Here is an 18,381-nt window from a genome sequence, read left to right as displayed (position 1 = left end):
TGGGGACTTTGTATTTATATTTTGTCAGTCAGTTGTAATGGCCTCCTTTAGCTGTATAATTATTTATGTATGTCATAAAGTCTCAATTCCTGTTCATGTTCTACACAATCAAAGCTGGTCTTGCAAATAAATAATTTAAATAGAAAAATGTTTGTTTTCTCATTTATTTAAAAACTTGTATTTGGAAATACAGTGTAGTAATATGCTAAACTATATAATTTTATATGATAATTGACATTAAACCTTTTTTTTTAAAGAAAAAGGAGTAATTATTCGTGTAAATTCATTACAACATAATAATAATACGTTAATGTTCAAAGATATATTCACATACATGTACTATGGATTTATTTTTTCTAAATACATAGTGTAATATATAAAAGTAACTTGATCAGAGTTTCATGCACATACAAATACGAAACACATGACAAAGGTTATGACAATGTTCAGCATAATTTAGCTAATCAGGTTACTTTTAGCTTAATAATTATTATTACCGAATCTTGACCACATTCTATACTGAACATTGACAGTGTTTTTAGTTTTACATCTACACCCCGACACTTGTGTAAACAGCCGAGTATGGAGGAGGGGGTTCCACTCCACCAGGAAGGTCGATCTCTGGTCGAACCAATAACCGAAATCTCTGGAAGTAATTTAATTAAACATTTTATTTTTAACAAATTGAGAACTCAAAAAGTAACTGGATTTAAATTTAAAGAAAACACTGAATTATTCAAGGAGAGAGAAACGGAATTTTTCTTACATTGATAAAGGTTGACTAACCTGGCTTATCGATCCTGATGTAGTGAGTAGCTTAAAGATCATATAAATAGGAATCAGAGAAACAGACGACAGAGCCATGATACCGCCAATCACGTGAGCCCACGTGGGAAATTCATACTCCAAATACGTCACGGGTTTAAACTTGATGAAGCGGAATAGTAGGATACCCTGAAATGAGTTGCTCTATTCACTATGGTACCAGACAGTGAATGAATTGGCGTTTGCAAAGCAATATTTGTGAAGATAAAGATCATGATTGAAAAAAGTAGTAATAGTGAAACAAATGTATTTTTTATCTTGTAAATAAAAGCAATATTACTTGTACTTACTGCCGTCAGTGCAGGTGTAGAAACTACCCATGTGAATTTCCAGAATGATCTTGGATAATAACCCAACATACTATGGAGGTTTTCGTAGTACCGCTTCACACCTAATTAAAGACAAGCTTTTTATAAAAAAAAAATATATTTAAAACAATTAATTTTCATGACCTGGATTAAAAAAAAATGTTTTTGTCCCGTCTGTCTGATTGTCTGTTTGTTGTCAACTTTAACCTAGTCCATAACCATTGTGCTGTCAAGGGTAAGTGTATACCACTTCAGTCTACACCCCACTCCAGAAATGCTTTACCATCGGAGACATAGTGTTTCAGAAGCACATCTTGTTAAACCTAATTTAGTTGTAATTTAAAATAAAGCACCCTTTAATAGTAAAACCATTAATCTTGTTATAAAATGATACAATGTATTAGAGAAATAAAAAAATGTGCATGTACTGTGGTGCCACATGAAGCACTAATACCGTACCGTATCCCCAAGAAACCGCTGTACATTCGAAGAAAATGAGGACAAGAAGACATAGTCCGCTGGCGGAGTAGTTATCAAACAACTGGAACACGTACATACCGCCCTATATTGACAAAAAAGAAAAAAAAGTAACATCGTAGTGACATGGCATGCAACTAGTTTGAAGCCAAAAAAGGAAAATTCAAGTGAAACCTTGGAAAATCAGTGAAAATACAGCTTTGACACTTCTTTAAATGTTGTCGTAACACTGTAAGCTTGATTTAATTCTAATCTGGATAAATACTACATGTTGTTATACTGGTGATAAGAAATGTATGTCTATGTATTATGTTTTATTTTATTCAAATGTATGTTGTTGCAGGATTATTTCAGTATGGTTGTTGTAAAGAAAATACTGCAAAGAAAAAACCTTTCTATCAGAAAATCTGAATCACCTCGGTAACCATAGACAACCCAATCAAGTATGAGAGGAAACAGAATACACCGATAAAGATTTCCCGCCTTTTTTTCAAAAGTCCCGGATATTCGTCTATCACAGCCGTAAAGAAACCCTCCATAGTGCAGAACTTGTTAGAAATGGAAAAAAAAAATACATCAATATGCTGCTGGATGCTGTTGAAATAGGAATTCACATTATTCAGGTTTTAATACAATGTATTCAATAATTGGATTTTTCTATAGTAAAATGAGACTTCGTATCTATGGGATTTTTCACTTATATTGATGTAATTTACCTGACTGTCCATTCCCAAAATTAACAGCATCAAGAAGAAGAGAACGGCCCAGACTGGTGATACTGGAAGCTGAACTACAGCATTAGGATAGGCAAGGAAAGCCAAACCAGGTCCTGGATTACAATAAAGCAAGACGAAACAGGTCAATTTCTTCATAAGGTAAATACATGTAATTAGCACTCAGTATACATGCATAGGAACTTTTAAAAAAGAAATTTTATAAAGGTAGGGATATCTTCTCCTTTGTGAATAATATGAATTAGTCTTCAAACGTCCACTTTAGCAACACACATTTCAAAGTCTATGCATCACGCGATTTGCAACAGTAGTATTCGATCCATGATCATTTTCACATTTATTTAAATTGGTACCTGAAGCTGCAACGTCGCTGACCGGTTTCTTCTGCTCGTACGCCATGAAACCGATGACAGAGAAGATGACGAAGCCAGAGAAAACACTGGTGGCACTGTTCAGGAGAGATATACAAATAGCATCTCTGTTAAGTAAGAAAAATTAACGATTTCACACATCATCTAACATGTCTAAAGGAGCTTGTTTTGTTTTCTTTGATGCAAAGGAAAGTTTGAGGTTGAGTTTAATCTTTTCTATTTTCAATTTTAACATTAAATCATGCATGGATATATTAGGAATCTTTATTCTTGCTTAAATTTATTTGCATTGTAATGTCTTTTCACCATTTTATAAGAATCCCTTGCTTAGTATACTATCGTGATGAAAGAATTTTATTTGGGTTGGTTTTTGAAATTGAAAAAAAATGCTGAAATATTTCTCCATGAACTTACTTGCAGACATTGTTATTATACTTGTTGTAACTTCCCAATGCGATTAGTGTTCCCAAACCCAAGCCATAGGAAAAGAAAATCTGAGTGACAGCATCTATCCACACCTGTGATAAATTTTAACTTCATTAATAATGACCAATGAAAATATATGAAAATTTCCGAATTCAATTTTCATTGAAGAAGCGGTTCTCTGTAAAATCAAATAGGCTACATGATAGTTTTAGTTTACCATGAGTAAGGTTGTATTAAGTGTATAAAAATCGTACATGTAATTTTTGAAGTTATTGACTCTCCAAAAATTAAGAGATTTTAAATTTTCTTTTATAGTTTTCTTGAGTTTTTTGAGAATCCACATTCAATTTCCCCACTTCTAAATTATGCTGTGACACAGTACATTTGAGGTTTCTCCTTTACAGCAGTTAATATTTTTGTAAGGAATAAAGATACCCAATTATGACTCCTATCAGGAATAATCATGTTTATGTTCTATCATCTCTTCTCTCTCTTTACACCTTGTTTTTGCAATTGTTTTGTAAGAGTGTTTTTTTTTTCAAATATATACTGTGAGTACCTGTGATTCGGAGAGTTTTTCTAGATCTGGATATACATAGAATTTGATTCCTTCCAGAGCACCTGGAAGCGTTACTCCTCGAATTAGGAGGATGAACATGAGAACATAGGGAAAACATGCCGTGAAATAAACAACCTACAACAAAAACAACAGCACATATATAATTTACAATTTTATTGATATGATTTTTAAAAAAAATTAGCAACTAAATACACCTTTGACGTTTGATCTCAAAGATCAGTAAAGAGTATATGCATGGGGTTATAATACTTTTTAGTAGTATTGATAAATGAATTGAGTCATTTTAGACGTAAAAATATTTACTGATAGATTACCTGGTTATTTTAGATGTAAAATATTTGATTGAGAAGGAAGAAAATAATCCATACCCTTCCAGAACATTTTACTCCTTTCCAAATGCAAAAATAGCACAATATCCACACAGCTAACAGACAGATGGACAACTCTGCACGCAGCTTCCCAGGTTCACCAACATCACTAGTTATTCGTAAAGTATTGCGTCTTGAAAGAAATGAGCTCTGGTTAATAGAGGTTGTAATACTATATACATTTTGTATAGTATTCTGAATGCATTTATCAACTGCTCAAGCAATATGAGCTGCGACTTTCATGTCGGAATTTTTTGTTGCAAAATTGTAAATAACTACATGTGTATATCAATGTTCATACTTGCGATGGAAGAACTATTTATAAGCTATTTATAAGCTTCGATTGAATCAAAAGTACATTATTGTCGTCCTGTACAATAATGATTTCTTATATAAATTGTATATTGGAAATGTATATAGAAGTCTTTCTTTTGCTTTATTTAAGTCTAATTGATGATAAAAGGTTTAACTTACAAATTTATCAAAATAACACATTTTAACAGCAAAACAAAATTTTCAAAAAATGCAGTTCACATTGCTTTCAGTATAATTATATTTGATATACATGTATTTCATTTTTTTTTTAACTTTTCTAGCATTTAATTTTAAGCTTACTCCCAGAATTCCCGTACTGGAGAAGTGTACACGATAGAGGAACAATTCGTCCCAACTTTTGCCCAAAGTGTTGAGTTTTTGCCATTATTCGATAAATTCTGAGAATACCAAGATGTCCCATTAGAACAGTTGTAATCTTTGAATTCCCTTTTGTAGTCGGACAGGCAGAAGGGAGTGTTCCAAGGGTTGTTACAGGTAGCCCAGGGAAGAGGGTCAGAAAACGAGTGGTACAGGTAGTAAACAGCCCAGGCCAGAATAACGATGTAGTATATGTTCAACCACGCTGCTATAACAGCAGAAGCATAACCAACACCTAAAGAAAGGAAGACCGTTAGAATTTTACGATACATTAACTCCTCAAACGTGAAGAATTGAATTGTGAATGAAAAAAAATGGCTAAACAAAGAAATGCGTATTTGATATTGTAAAAATTGGAGCAAGCAGGTGAATATCATAAGCCACTTCTTTGATTGAATGGAAATATTTTAAAATTTGCTTTTCCATATAATTTTAAAATTGTCTGATGCATAATTTTATGTTTTATTGACATTTGGATCTTTTGATACTTATTACTAGTTGAGGACGATTTATTTTACCTGAAAATTTGCAGAATTGAAGCTCATGTCTTAATATGTCAGAGAACTGCAGTTATATATTCTCATACCTTTGAAAAGTGGACTTATTTTCCATACACTGAGTCCACCCGTACTTAACCATTGCCCCAAAGATAGTTCCAAGAAGTACATAGGTATACCAGCGAATATTGCCGTCAGCAGGTATGGAACAAGGAAAGCACCTTTTAATATATAAAATAAATGTTTTCTCTCTTAATTCCTTTAAGGAAACGGAATACTCTAACAGATCTTAACAAAAAAAATATTTATCAAAAATATCCTTTTCATGACCTGATCTCAGAATGCGTGAAAATAATTGGCTTCCATGACAAACAATTTTTGTCAACAAATCTTGTTTGCATAAGCAAAACGCGATTAATGATGCATATTATTTTCAAATCTGCTCTTGATCAATCGTTCACCCGTGGATTATTGTTCTCGCGATTTGACGTTTAGATACTATTTTGCGATTATATGTTCACGCGAAAAACCAGGAATCTATAGACATTGCCTACATTTAACTCTATACCAGGTTTTCTTAAACAAGGATACAAGGATCACAGCTTCAATTTAAATTTTAACTTTTAAAAGAAATTATATTTATGGCTTTAAATAATGTATTATACCTCCACCATTCTTGTAACAGAGGTAGGGAAATCTGACCACATTTCCCAGTCCTATACATTGTCCAACACAAGACAAAACGAACTCTATCTTTCCATTCCATTTTTCCCGCGCACAATCGTCTGTCGTCTGCTTGGTTGTCTGAGTTTGTTGTTGTGGACGAAATGCACGAAGAATTCGGTCTTCCGCAGGCAGTGACGGTACTTCTAAAAGATTCTGTCTGTACTTGCTTGATTGCACATTTAGATTTTCACTCGAAGAGGTAACATTTTCTTTCATTGTAGAGATATTACTACAGTAACCATTAATCAAAGTAAAAGTAAAGACTGTCGTCTCTACTTTCTTTGTTTGAGATAATATACTTAACTCAGTCGCACTGGCTATGTTAATTACTCAGCAGTCCAAAGAATTGATCTTTTTTTAATGAAAAAATAGCCGTTTTTATATTAAATGTGCCAATCTTGTTTGACGTATAATTTTGTGCCAATTTACATATCTACATACAACTGTACTCCAAATTAAAACAAACCAATTTTTCATGTCTATCACCTAACTCCACTTCCGATTCACTACAAGCCACAGCTTTGTGTATAAATTGGTTCATTCTACCTATTCCCACTTTTTGAAAATCAGGTAGAAAAAGGTAAGATTTTATGTTCGAATATGTGGAATTTTTGTGTAAACAAATAATTAACTATGAAAACATATTATTACTGTATAAATAATGATTAATGAACACCTATTGGAATAGAGGACAGGTATATTTGCTTTATTAAATTATAAATCAGACTTTTTACTAATATTTGAAAGAAAAACTGGATTTTTAATAGAATTAAATTATATTTTTTCTCCGTTAATATATTCATTCTAAAATCCACCTATTTGAATGCATCCTTTTCAATAAATCTATTTATTTTATGTTCTTAAATTAAGATATAAAGTTGCATTTTCTTGTAAGACCTTTTTATTAATTCAAAAATCCGAAATAAATCATATTTTCTTATATAATTCATTATTTTCCGTCTTAAAATGTACAAAATACAGTAAATCTAAAGAGCAGATGTAATTAGTCTAGTTACTGTAAAAAATAAATTATCTAAACAACTGTTGTTATTTGCAAGTGGGAATAGGTGGAATTGAGATTTTTGAAGAGTGGGAAAAGGTAGAAGACACCGAAATTGCCTTCATTTAATATTCGTTAATTCGAGAGAGGACTTGAACTACTTATATGTAGTTTCCCACCTGTGCTTTCATGCTTCAGTGGACGTTGGAGCTTGATTACTTTTGTTATCTTCATTTTTCATGAAATTATAAACATGATAAACTATAGTTAATATATATATTTTCTGATAGGGCATATCTGGATTCTCTAAAAGTATGCATTATCATTAGTCTGGTGTTACTTGAAAATCATACACTTTCAATTAGGAAGAGTTACATTTAAAGCAAAAGACATCGTGATTAGCTATAGGCAGTTTTGAATAGTAAAAAAAAAACGTGTATTTAATTCATTTTGAATTAGTTCATTCAAAAGCCTAAAGCTATTAATTTTCAATCTATTGGGGAGAAAAAATGAGTATTTACATCTTTTTAAAATGCAAAATAATGCTTCAAGGCAAAACAATACGGCATTATTAAGAAAAACTCCAAAAAAAAATGCCAAGAAATGAGAAAAAGGTTTGTTACTCCCTTTTTGAAAGCCATCGAAACTTTGAAAGGCGTAATAATGCTTTTATATATATATATATATATATATATATATATATATATATATATATATATATATATATATATATATATATATATATATATATATATACATATATATACATACATATATATATATATATATATATATATATATATATATATATATATATATATATATATATATATATATATATATATGTTGATAAATTCTCAATTAAAAAATTCATAGATGTTGATTTTATTCGTGTTTTCCGAAAATTCATTTGAGATTTAATAATTTTCCTATATTATATGAAGGAATACAATTAGAATATACACATTACTCATTCAATTATAGGCTTTTAATGAGCATTTTCAATTTCCCATATCTGATGATTTTTGAACCCGAAGATTGACGGTTACAATGTAATTCGATTTGCTTGCAAGATATCAAAGGGATATGTTGTACCATTTAAGTACATGTTCTTTGCATTGAACTTTTTAACAAATAATGAAAAAAAAATTGAAATTGAAGACTTTTTTGACACTCCTTTCTTTCATTATGCCCGAAGTCTGACTCATACAGTTCAAACAGTATTTTTTTCTGAAACAAGATATATGATCAGGGAGCAATGACAGTGAAACATTCTTATAGAAGACACACAATGACATGTTTACAATAGATCAGATTAAAGACATTTCGCTACGACAAATGGCCGTATTGTTCTTTTCTTTTTGCTGTCCTTTTAATTATGACGGTAATCTTTGTTACTTATTCCCCTTAAACGAACTGACTTACTTTTTTAAACGAACCTATGAGCATTGGGAGCATGATTATATAGCACTAATCACACAGAAAAAAAAAGAACAGAGGGACAAAAGCAGTAAATCATGACATGTAAGTATTAATTCATAATTATAATGAAAGTCATATAATGATAATTAACTAAGGCCTGTTCATCTGAATAATTACAAGAGATCTTTATGGTTTTCGTTATCATCAGTAAATGGGATACTAGTAGATAAAAGTACATAAAGTAAAGAAACTTATTAGTACTCTTATTTCATTGCAAATGATGCCTTTTGATTATTAATTATTGTTATTTATCTGTTATATTCTATCCATTTCTTTATTATTATTATTATTATTATTATTATTATTATTTACAGGTCGTGTTCGATCTGCAAAGTCTCGGATGAAGTCCCCGAGAATTTCTGTCAATTCACTGTCTCTGGGTATCAACCAACTCTCTGTTAGCCGACCAAGGACAGGTGTGTATGTTTCTTATTTTAAATTAAAATACAAATAAGATCGGTACCGTCAGGAAGGTACAATAATTTTACCGTGTTTTTAAACATAGGACCTTGAGTACAAGAAGAAACCTTAGAAACCCCCTGTACAACCACTGAGCAAAATGGCTTCAATTTTAATCAGTCTGTGACTGACAATTATTTCAAAACTGAATTTTGAATAATAATTGAATCATTTTAATGATTTTTATTTGTATTGTTTGTTTGGTAAGTTTTGTGGTTTTAGTTTGTTTCCTTTTTTTATGAATCATTATGTCATAGAAAACAATACATTTCTTACATATTCATTAAAATGTCAATGTTTTTACAGCTCAGTTTGAAGCCATGGTAACACCAAGATCCTCCAAGGAAAGAGAAAAACCTATCAGACTTCCTGTCTGTCGCCCAAAGTCCGGTAAGGGCTATATAATTATATTACACCAGTAAGGCGTTAAATTGTAAACGGAATTGACAACAAATCCACAGATTATGAGAAAAGTAGAAATATACAGGTTTATGACAAGTTTGTGAGACACTATGCTTACACCCTATTAAATGCCCAGATCTGATAGTTATTGATTACACATGTAAGTCATATTTCTATAAATTATGTTACAGAGTTAAGTTCAATTGATATAAAAAAAATCATACATTTAGGCTTACTAAGCAGCAGAACTAATAGTAAGAACCCCTGCAAGGCAATAGAACAAATAGACTGCGAGGAGGAAATCATTCTTCCAGAATGTTCCAACAGTCGTCCTGTCACTGGTATCTGTCCTTTTTGTTTATATTTTCTTTAAAAATACAAGACACACCAAAGATTTTAAACAATCATCTTTTACAATTAAAAAATCGTTACGTAATTGTAAAGAAGGATTTCTTTAAAATCAAATTTTAAAAAAATAAATAAACAATTAAAGTAAACTTTAAAAAACCTCCGAGAAAGTGTACAATATGATTAACCTAAAACATAACTATCCTAGAATGATTTATAAAAAATCTTGTCAGTTAATTGCCTTCTACTATCTTCCTGAAGACTAAGGTACTAGTATCGTTTTTGTACAAATATTTTTCTTTCTTTGACCCAGCGCCTGTTCCAGCAACCAATGGCTGGACCCGGATGTTTATGTCAACAACACAGAGAGACGAATTTGAGGTACCCAATCTCGAGGACCTACGATTGGAGATACCAGGTATAGTTCATCTAAATAAACTGTTTCTGAAACAAGGCGTGAGATAAATAGAGAGAGAATACATATACATATGCACTTCATACATTCAACATTTTTATCTATTCAGAGGTGTACATGTGTTATCGAATCATCTTTCTTAACCTTGTCTCAAAGTTAATGATATAGTATCTGTTGAAACTTTATATAACTTTTTGATTGTTAAATAAGTACATATGTCAATGCAAATATTTATGTCAAGTTGATAATGCTACATGTATTTTGTGTTGGGGCTAAGATCTAAAATAAGATCTTATGATAACCCACACATGTCTGTTTGCTACATGTAACTCTTGTATCTTATTTACCAGGCGCAAAAGTAACATACATACACTGTACAAATGGAAGTGCTTGTATACAACTTAAAATTTTGCAAATCAACTTTTCGAATTTATAGATGACGTCAGCAGAGCTTGGGAGGACATAGCCGAAGAGAACGAAGAAATAAGAATAATTTTGATCGGAAAGAGAAATTCTGGGAAAACAGCCACAGCTAACACTATCCTTGGGAAGTCTGCGTTTAATAACACCTCGAATTCACATATTCAGAAATGTCGTTATGGAACTTGTGTGCGTTTTGATAGACGATTGGTTGTCGTTGATACACCAGATATCTGTAATCTCGATAATGAAGAGGAACTACTGAAAGCAATTGCTCTCTCATCCCCAGGTCCTCACGTGTTTATTTTTGTGCTGGGGATTGGAATCATTAATAATGATGATGAACATACATACTTGAAAATGATTCAAACATTTGGCAAAGAAGTTCCACATCACCTTATTATTTTATTTACAAGGAAGGATGATTTGATATACGAAGGGGTTACAATATTTGGATACGTCAATGAGGTTCCAGAGAAAATTCAAGAAGCACTGACAGCTTGTAATCGAAGGTACATTGCTTTTGATAACAACTGCACAGGAAGAGAGTCTGAGGTACAAGTTCGCAAACTCCTCGACATGATTGATAACATTCTGATTTTAAACCGAAATCACTTTTCCAACCACGTTTTTGTTCAAGTAGAAAAACAGCTTGAGAAAAGGTCCCATATCATTCGGGAAAAGTTTGAAGAGAGGTATAAAGAGAATGTTAGAAACATGGAAAATGATTTTGCAAAGACAAATGCGAATAATGTAAACGACAAAAACGTGGATGAACACAGTTTACTGACATTTCATCAAATGGACTCGGTTTATTTTGCTGAACGCAGAATGTCGTTTAGTAGCATGGAAACTTCTAAAGTACCACAAAAACGTCCTCATTCCTCAAGGAATCGAAAGTATCAGCAAGTGAAAAGAAAGTACAAACCTTCATTATACCGCAAGAAAACTGCTCGAACACCCTCACTGTCTCCAATAGAGTCCATTGATTGCGATTCAGAGAGTGAACTTATAGATTGTGGAAAAGTTAATATTCCCATTTCCCAGTATGAAATCAAATTGAAAGAACTTAAAGAAGATTTTGAAAGAGAAACAGAAAGAATCCAACTTCGTGAGAAAATTCGAATGGAACTGGAACACGATGTAGATGAAGTTTACAAGCTTCTTCGAAGAATAGTTGTCAAGTTATAATCTGGTTTATTAAAATAAATCACAATATAATAATGTTGGGGTAGTTAACTTACGAAAGCCTGTTGGGAACAAATAAATGGTGTAATAAAGCCTTGTTTAATAAAGTAACAACGCAAAAAATGTTATTACGTGAAAATAAAGGCGTTCAAACGCCGTCGCCAGAAAGGGAAAATGCATATATATATATATATATATATATATATATATATATATATATATATATATATATATATATATATATATATATATATATATATATTTATAACGGCATCCGAAATAAATTGGCATGCATGTTTTTAGCTGACCTAAGATTTGCTGATCTCATTTTGTCCGGAGTTCGTCCGTCTATCTGTAAACTTTTCACATTTTCAACTTCTCCAGATCCACTGGGCCAATATCATCCAAACTTACCACAAAGCATCCTTTAGTGAAGGGGATTCATTTTTTTCAATTCAAGGGCCACGTATATCTTTAGTCAGGGAAGATTATTTAGAAATAGTGAAAATTTGGAAGGACGTTTTTAAAATTTTCTTTTCAAGAAGCACTGGGCCATAAAAGTTTAAACTTATACAAAACTTTCTTTACGTAGTGAAGATTCCATTTTGATCAATCATAGACCCGAGGTTATGGTGGGGCCACAGTGGGTGATCAAAGTTTTGCATAGGAATATATAGAAAATATATTTTAAAATCTTCTTTTCAAGAACAGCAAAGCATGGGCCTGGGGAGTATAGTCGATACACAATGGGAGATCAAACTTTTACATGGGAATATATCGAAAAAAAATCTTTAAAATCTTTTTCTCATAGCCATGTTTTGTCATATTGATATAAAAGCAATCCCAGATAGTGAAGATTCAAGTGTGTGAAATCATGACCCCTTATGAGAAGAGAGGGATCAGAGTTTTATATAGGAATACATAGAAATAAATATCAGAAACAGAGAAGCCATGTTTAATAATATTCATATGGAAACATCCTGAGGTTGTATAGATTCAAGTTTGTTCAAATCAGCGAGGTGCCACAATGGGGATCAAAGTTTTAAAAAGGAACATATTGGTAAAAATCTTCTCAAGATTAGCTAAGCCATGGAATTGTGATTTTGAAATTGAAGATCAAAATTTTACATAGGAATATATAGCTAAAAATCCTCTCAGAAAAGCCACAGTTAGTTAAATTTATATGGAAGAATCCTAAGGTAGAGATGATTCAAGTTTTTTTTCAAATTACAAACCCTGGAGGGTAAGATGGAGGCCACTATGGAGGATCAAATGTTTACCTTTTAATGCTCTCATTTTTTAATTTTCGTTACACGTGAAGGAGCGGATCGAGGATCCTGTTTGAATCGGGTCGATATAATCGCCTAACGATTTATATGAAAAAAATGTTAGTCAGCATACAACATACTTTATGATGGAGTGTATTTGCTAACAATGCTATTGTATTGACCATATAACTTGCAAAATGATGCCTTCTGACGAGAATCTTGATTCATCATCTTGTTTGTGCTGGCCTCGTCAGGTGATAAGAGTGTATTGCTACATATGTAAGGGAATTTGAGTTAGTTGACAATTAAAAGGATAAATTCATCACGTTTATCATTACGATTTTTCCCCTAGTAAAATATACCAATATGCCACAGATGTGTCATACGTTATGGTTTCTTTTATATCGGGCTCACTGGGATATATCGAGTCGACATATGAATTGAGGTAGACATATCTATTGTAAATTGACAATATGTATGAAGAAAAAACGGCTGTTTGTAATTTTAAAAAGCTTAGATTTAGAATTCTAAAATAATCCTGGGGATGGTTGTATTCAAAGTAGAGAAGTCGTCGTTTTGATGTTTTATTTTTAATTTTGGTAAAGTTTTCTTGATTTCAATTTTTCTAAAAGGGGTTCTTAAGTATCTACATCTGATTTATATATCTCAGTTGATTCTCTACGCAAGAGCATGTTCTACGAATGAAAATTTCTAAAAGGAGGTAAATTATTGTCAAACAAGTTGACGAAACAAGAACATCAGCAGTCTCGTTTAAAGTCATCATTTCGTAAGTTCTATGGTCGATACAGTGACCTTGTCAGCAAATACATTCATTGAGTCAATTACTGACTGACGTGTTTCATACTTACTGTTAGTCTACTATTTATACTCTGAATTGACGACGAAGTTTTCGTTATTCCCCGATCATAACAAGGATCACACGGCGGGTGTGACCGGTCGGCAGGGGATGCTCACTCCTGCATGGCACCTGATCCCACCTCTGATGTTTTAGAGGTCCGTGTTTGCTCTGCTCCTATTTTGTATTTTTTATAGACTTTTGATTTTGGATACTGTTCGTTATCTCGATCCATGTGTTTCATCTCTATATCCTTCATTACACCACTTCTCGAATATAATTTTGTACATCACTCCTTAAGTTTTTCCTTCATTGCTTTAAATATTTAACTTAGGAGTAAAGGAAGGTTTGGATCATTTACTTATATCTGCTATGTTTCTTTGTTTGTAAGGATGTTTTTTTGAGCATTGGAATCCAGTAAAGGTTTGAAAATTCAAATGCATTTTGTTTGTTGGGGATATTTGATGAAATCAAAAAATGCAAAATTCATATACGTATATACGTTAAAGGGAAATGAAGACAGTTTCAGCTAAAAATGTCCAAATATATTTTCTTTTCTTTTTTTATTTAACTAAGGAATTTCTATTGGTCATCAAAAATTTGAATATAAGTTGTCGAGATATAAAACAGATTTAGAACTCCAAACCTTTGTTATATAAAGAGGGCTTGTGCCATGTTTTTGTTTACATTGGTTAAATATACTAATATTTGTCGGTTGAAAGCAGATTTTTCTCAATAAAGAAGTTAATTCTAAATACGATTAAACCATCTCCAATGATTTGATAAAACTTTTTTGTAATAAATATGATATTTTCTATATATGTAAACAAAAACAAGGCACGAGCCTTGTTTACCTTATGAAGAATTTTAAAGTTTTGTATCTCCTTTGTAAATCAACAAATAATGTTCAAATGTTTGCTAATCATTAGAAATGCCTTAGTAAGGAATTGTAAACATTAAAATTGGTTTTATAAAATCTGTTGAAACTGTGTCAATGTCCCTTTGAAATTAAAGTTCTTAACATTAAGTTTTATCAGCACTGTTTGAACAATCATATTGGAGAATTTTATAAGCAGTCTTCATAGCGAAGTTGCTTATTGAATTAGCAACAAACACTCATTCCAAAGCCTGTTTTGTGAATACGTTTTTCTACTTAAAGAAGTTAATACTTCAAAATTCTAGGAAAAAAAGTCAGAATACGGATTGTTTTTATCAGACAGCTTTATTGTTAGAATATTTTTAACGTCTTTTTCTAGCAAAATATCCATATGCATGTATAAAAATACGTAAATGATATTAAAATTTAAAGACGCCAATTTTATGGCATAGGATTTCATTTGACAAAGCCAGTCTGATCAAAGAGTGTAATCATAACATTTCTAGTGGTAATTTTAACAAGAGGCCCAGGGGCCACAGCGCTCACCCGAGCACATCGGGCTTGAATTTACTGCCCCCCCCCCTTCAAGGCGTTCATCATTTGAACAAACTAGAATCTACACTACCTGAGGATGATTCCATATAAATACCCCAGGTATCACTAATCATAGCTTTGAAGTACTTGAAAAGAAGATTTTAAAAGGTTTCCCTATATATCCCTAAGTAAAACTTGGGTCGGCCATTTTGGCCCCACCCTATCCCCAGGGCCGGGGGTTATGATTTGAAAAAACTTGAACTAAACACTACACTACCTGAGGATGGCTTCCCTATCAGTTTCATCTTTCCTGGCCAAGTGGTAATTAAGAAGGATTTTTAAAGATATTTCCTATATATTCCTATGTAAAACTTGGGTCGGCCATTTTGGCCCCATCCTTGCCCCGGGGGTCATGATTTGAACAAACTTGAATCTACACTACCTGAGGATGATTCCACATGAGTTTCATCTTTCCTGACCCAGTGGTTCTGGAGAAGAAGATTTTTAAAGATTTTTCCTATATATTCCTACGTAAAATGTGGGTCGGCCATTTTGGCCCCACCCTTGCCCTGGGGTCATGATTTGAACAAACTTGAATCTACACTACCTGAGGATGATTCCACATGAGTTTCATCTTTCCTGGCCCAGTGGTTCTGGAGAAGAAGATTTTTAAAGATTTTTCTTATATATTCCTATGAAAAACTTAGGTCGGCCATTTTGGCCCCACCCTTTCCCCTGGGGTCATGATTTGAACAAACTTGAATCTACACTACCTGAGGATGATTCCACATGAGTTTCATCTTTCCTGTCCTAGTGGTTCTGGAGAAGAAGATTTTTAAAGATTTTTCCTATATATTCCTATGTAAATCTTGGGTCGGCCATTTTGGCCCCACCCTTGCCCCGGGGGTCATGATTTGAACAAACTTGAATCTACACTACCTGAGGATGATTCCACATGAGTTTCATCTTTCCTAGCCCAGTGGTTCTGGAGAAGAAGATTTTTAAAGATATTTCCTATATATTCCTATGTAAAACATGGGTCGGCCATTTTGGCCCCATCCTTGCCCCGGGGGGTCATGATTTGAACAAACTTGAATCTACTCTACCTGAGGATGATTCCACCTGAGTTTCATCTTTCCTAGCTTAGTGGTTCTGGAGAAGAAGATTTTTAAAGATTTTTCCTATATATTCCTATGTAAATCTTGGGTCGGCCATTTTGGCCCCACCCTTGCCCCGGGGGTCATGATTTGAACAAACTTTAATCTACACTACCTGAGGATGCTTCCACATGAGTTTCATCTTTCCTGGCCCAGCGGTTCTAGAGAAGAAGATTTTTTAAAAATGCCATTAATTTTTAACAAATTCATGATTATCTCCCCTTGGAAAAGGGCGTGGCCCTTCATTTGAACAAACTTGAATCCCCTTCACCCAAGGATACTTTGTGCTAAGTTTGGTTAAAATTGGCCCAGCGGTTCTTGAGAAGAAGATGAAAATGTGAAAAGTTTACAGACAGACAGACAGACGGACAGCTAGACAGACGGACAGACAGACGGACGCCGGACAAAATGTGATCAGAAAAGCTCACTTGAGCTTTCAGCTCAGGTGAGCTAAAAACTATATAAGAGACAAGATACTCACTAATAAAGATTACAATTTTGACTTACTCATAGAGTATCGATTCTACTTATTTTAGTCTTGTATTGTATACAAGTTTGGGCCTGGTTAAAGCTGAACAAATTCGAATATTTGCATTATATAAAATTAAAATTTAATATAAAAGAAAGAGAACAAAATATACAGTTAAAGTAAAGTAAATAGAAGTGGTATAGTTCATGTTATCTCTAACTTAAGCAAGGTATGGCTGTTGTAAATTTCAATAGATCCATAACGCGGACGTACTTTAGAAAACTTATTTTTGTATTTATAAGAAGCAAAGTTTGTCTAAATCCCATATGGCCTACATGGGAAAAAACCGCTAGCTGTGGTCTTCACCTCGACATTTAGATATATTGACGAGGTAATTGTCAATTGTTTAACAATGGTTATTTCCATTATTTTGTCGATACGATTTATCCCCATGAGCTTGAAATAAAAGAATACTACAGAGTATGACACAAATCTGCTTCATATCTGGATATTTTACTTGAAAAAGACATTAATGGTAATCTAACAACCAAGCTTTATGATAAACGTGATGAATATTTTTTTTCAATCGTCAACTTCCCTTACTTATATGTGCAGCAACAGGCAGGTAGCATCGTTTTTGAAAGTGGGGGGGGGGGGGCAGTCAAAGAATTTTTTTTACTGACCTGGAAGAGGCCAGCTTTTTCCAGGTGCCGACTTCAATTATTCAGCATACAAAACTATATTTTCCTTATATTACTTAACCATAGTTAAAACGGGGGGGGGGGGGGCACTCCGCCTTTCAATGAACATTTTTAATAGTAAAAGTAATGTTGAGGGAAAAAACGGGAGGATTCGATACACAAGACCATGCTTTACATATGAACAATTTAAAAAACGAGGTAAGTAATTGACAAACAAACAAGTTGATGAAACAATTTCTACATTCACAAATTTATTTGTTCAAATTAATGCAATTATTTTAAGAGCACGTATAAACTGATGCAAAAGACATAAAATGTATAACACTTACGGGAAAAATATGTTTAAAAAAATATGTAGAATTTAAATTGTTATTAAAAAAAACAAAATGCTTGTCATATACTGATGATACGTATAATATATTTATATACTTTTCTTTTCTTCTCTATAGAAGCAATATAACTACTCTGATTATGAACATAAAAAATATTAATTGTGATGTGTGTTATAATTTATATCCAATATGTTGTATATTGCATATGCTTTTAATAAAAGAAAAAATGTTGCTGAAACAAGAATACCAACATTCTCGTTTAAAGTCATTAATTCGTAGGTCCTATGGTCAATACATTTATCTTATCAGAATTACAATTTATCATTGATTTGAATACTGATTGACGCTTTTCATACTACATGTATTTGTAAGGCTCTTATTTACACCCTGAATTGTCGACGGATTTTTTCCCGTTCTTTCCCGATCATGACAAGGAGCATATGGCGGGTGTGACCAGTCGGCATGCAG

The 18,381-nt window shown here is 32.6% G+C and overlaps 2 protein-coding genes across 3 annotated transcripts; one reads left to right on the top strand and one right to left on the bottom strand.

Annotated features, from left to right (window-relative positions):
* Nucleotides 1-455: 455 nt before the first annotated feature.
* On the bottom strand, nt 456-6,341 carry LOC134274958 (sodium- and chloride-dependent GABA transporter 1-like). 2 transcript variants are annotated; one of them, XM_062757198.1, is made up of 13 exons: nt 5,945-6,341; nt 5,369-5,500; nt 4,705-5,017; nt 4,090-4,222; nt 3,701-3,835; nt 3,130-3,233; nt 2,698-2,822; nt 2,327-2,439; nt 2,027-2,158; nt 1,593-1,695; nt 1,116-1,216; nt 787-954; nt 485-646 (listed from the first exon to the last, which is right to left on the bottom strand). In XM_062757198.1, the coding sequence occupies exons 1-13, from the start codon at nt 6,219-6,221 to the stop codon at nt 551-553; spliced, it is 1,932 nt and encodes a 643-aa protein (XP_062613182.1). In that variant the 5' UTR covers nt 6,222-6,341; the 3' UTR covers nt 485-550. The 2 variants fall into 2 exon arrangements, with proteins under 2 accessions (XP_062613183.1, XP_062613182.1); XM_062757199.1 differs by lacking the exon at nt 787-954 and having other exon boundaries at nt 456-646; nt 1,106-1,216.
* Nucleotides 6,342-8,788: 2,447 nt separating this feature from the next.
* Nucleotides 8,789-11,904, top strand: LOC134274957 (uncharacterized). Its single transcript, XM_062757197.1, has 5 exons — nt 8,789-8,903; nt 9,253-9,336; nt 9,579-9,689; nt 10,010-10,114; nt 10,548-11,904. The coding sequence occupies exons 1-5, from the start codon at nt 8,828-8,830 to the stop codon at nt 11,720-11,722; spliced, it is 1,551 nt and encodes a 516-aa protein (XP_062613181.1). The 5' UTR covers nt 8,789-8,827; the 3' UTR covers nt 11,723-11,904.
* Nucleotides 11,905-18,381: the final 6,477 nt, after the last annotated feature.

This window comes from Saccostrea cucullata, unplaced genomic scaffold, assembly GCF_032062105.1.
Source record: "Saccostrea cucullata isolate Sc308-1 unplaced genomic scaffold, CSIRO_AGI_Scuc_v1 ctg147, whole genome shotgun sequence".
Taxonomy (NCBI): domain Eukaryota; kingdom Metazoa; phylum Mollusca; class Bivalvia; order Ostreida; family Ostreidae; genus Saccostrea; species Saccostrea cuccullata.
The sequence above is the reverse complement of the archived record's forward strand: the minus strand, read 5'-3'. Positions and strand labels throughout refer to the sequence as shown.

Excerpts from the sequence above, each read along its gene's own strand:
- LOC134274957 (XM_062757197.1), top strand. The coding sequence starts at position 8,828 with ATGAAGTCCCCGAGAATTTCTGTCAATTCACTGTCTCTGGGTATCAAC. Across the intron at positions 8,904-9,252 it reads TGTTAGCCGACCAAGGACAG|CTCAGTTTGAAGCCATGGTA; the intron begins GTGTGTATGTTT and ends ATGTTTTTACAG. Across the intron at positions 10,115-10,547 it reads CCTACGATTGGAGATACCAG|ATGACGTCAGCAGAGCTTGG; the intron begins GTATAGTTCATC and ends TCGAATTTATAG.
- LOC134274958 (XM_062757198.1), bottom strand. The coding sequence starts at position 6,221 with ATGAAAGAAAATGTTACCTCTTCGAGTGAAAATCTAAATGTGCAATCA. Across the intron at positions 4,223-4,704 it reads CCAGTACGGGAATTCTGGGA|ACGCAATACTTTACGAATAA; the intron begins GTAAGCTTAAAA and ends ATTTCTTTCAAG. Across the intron at positions 2,159-2,326 it reads TTTTGGGAATGGACAGTCAG|TTCTGCACTATGGAGGGTTT; the intron begins GTAAATTACATC and ends ATTTCTAACAAG.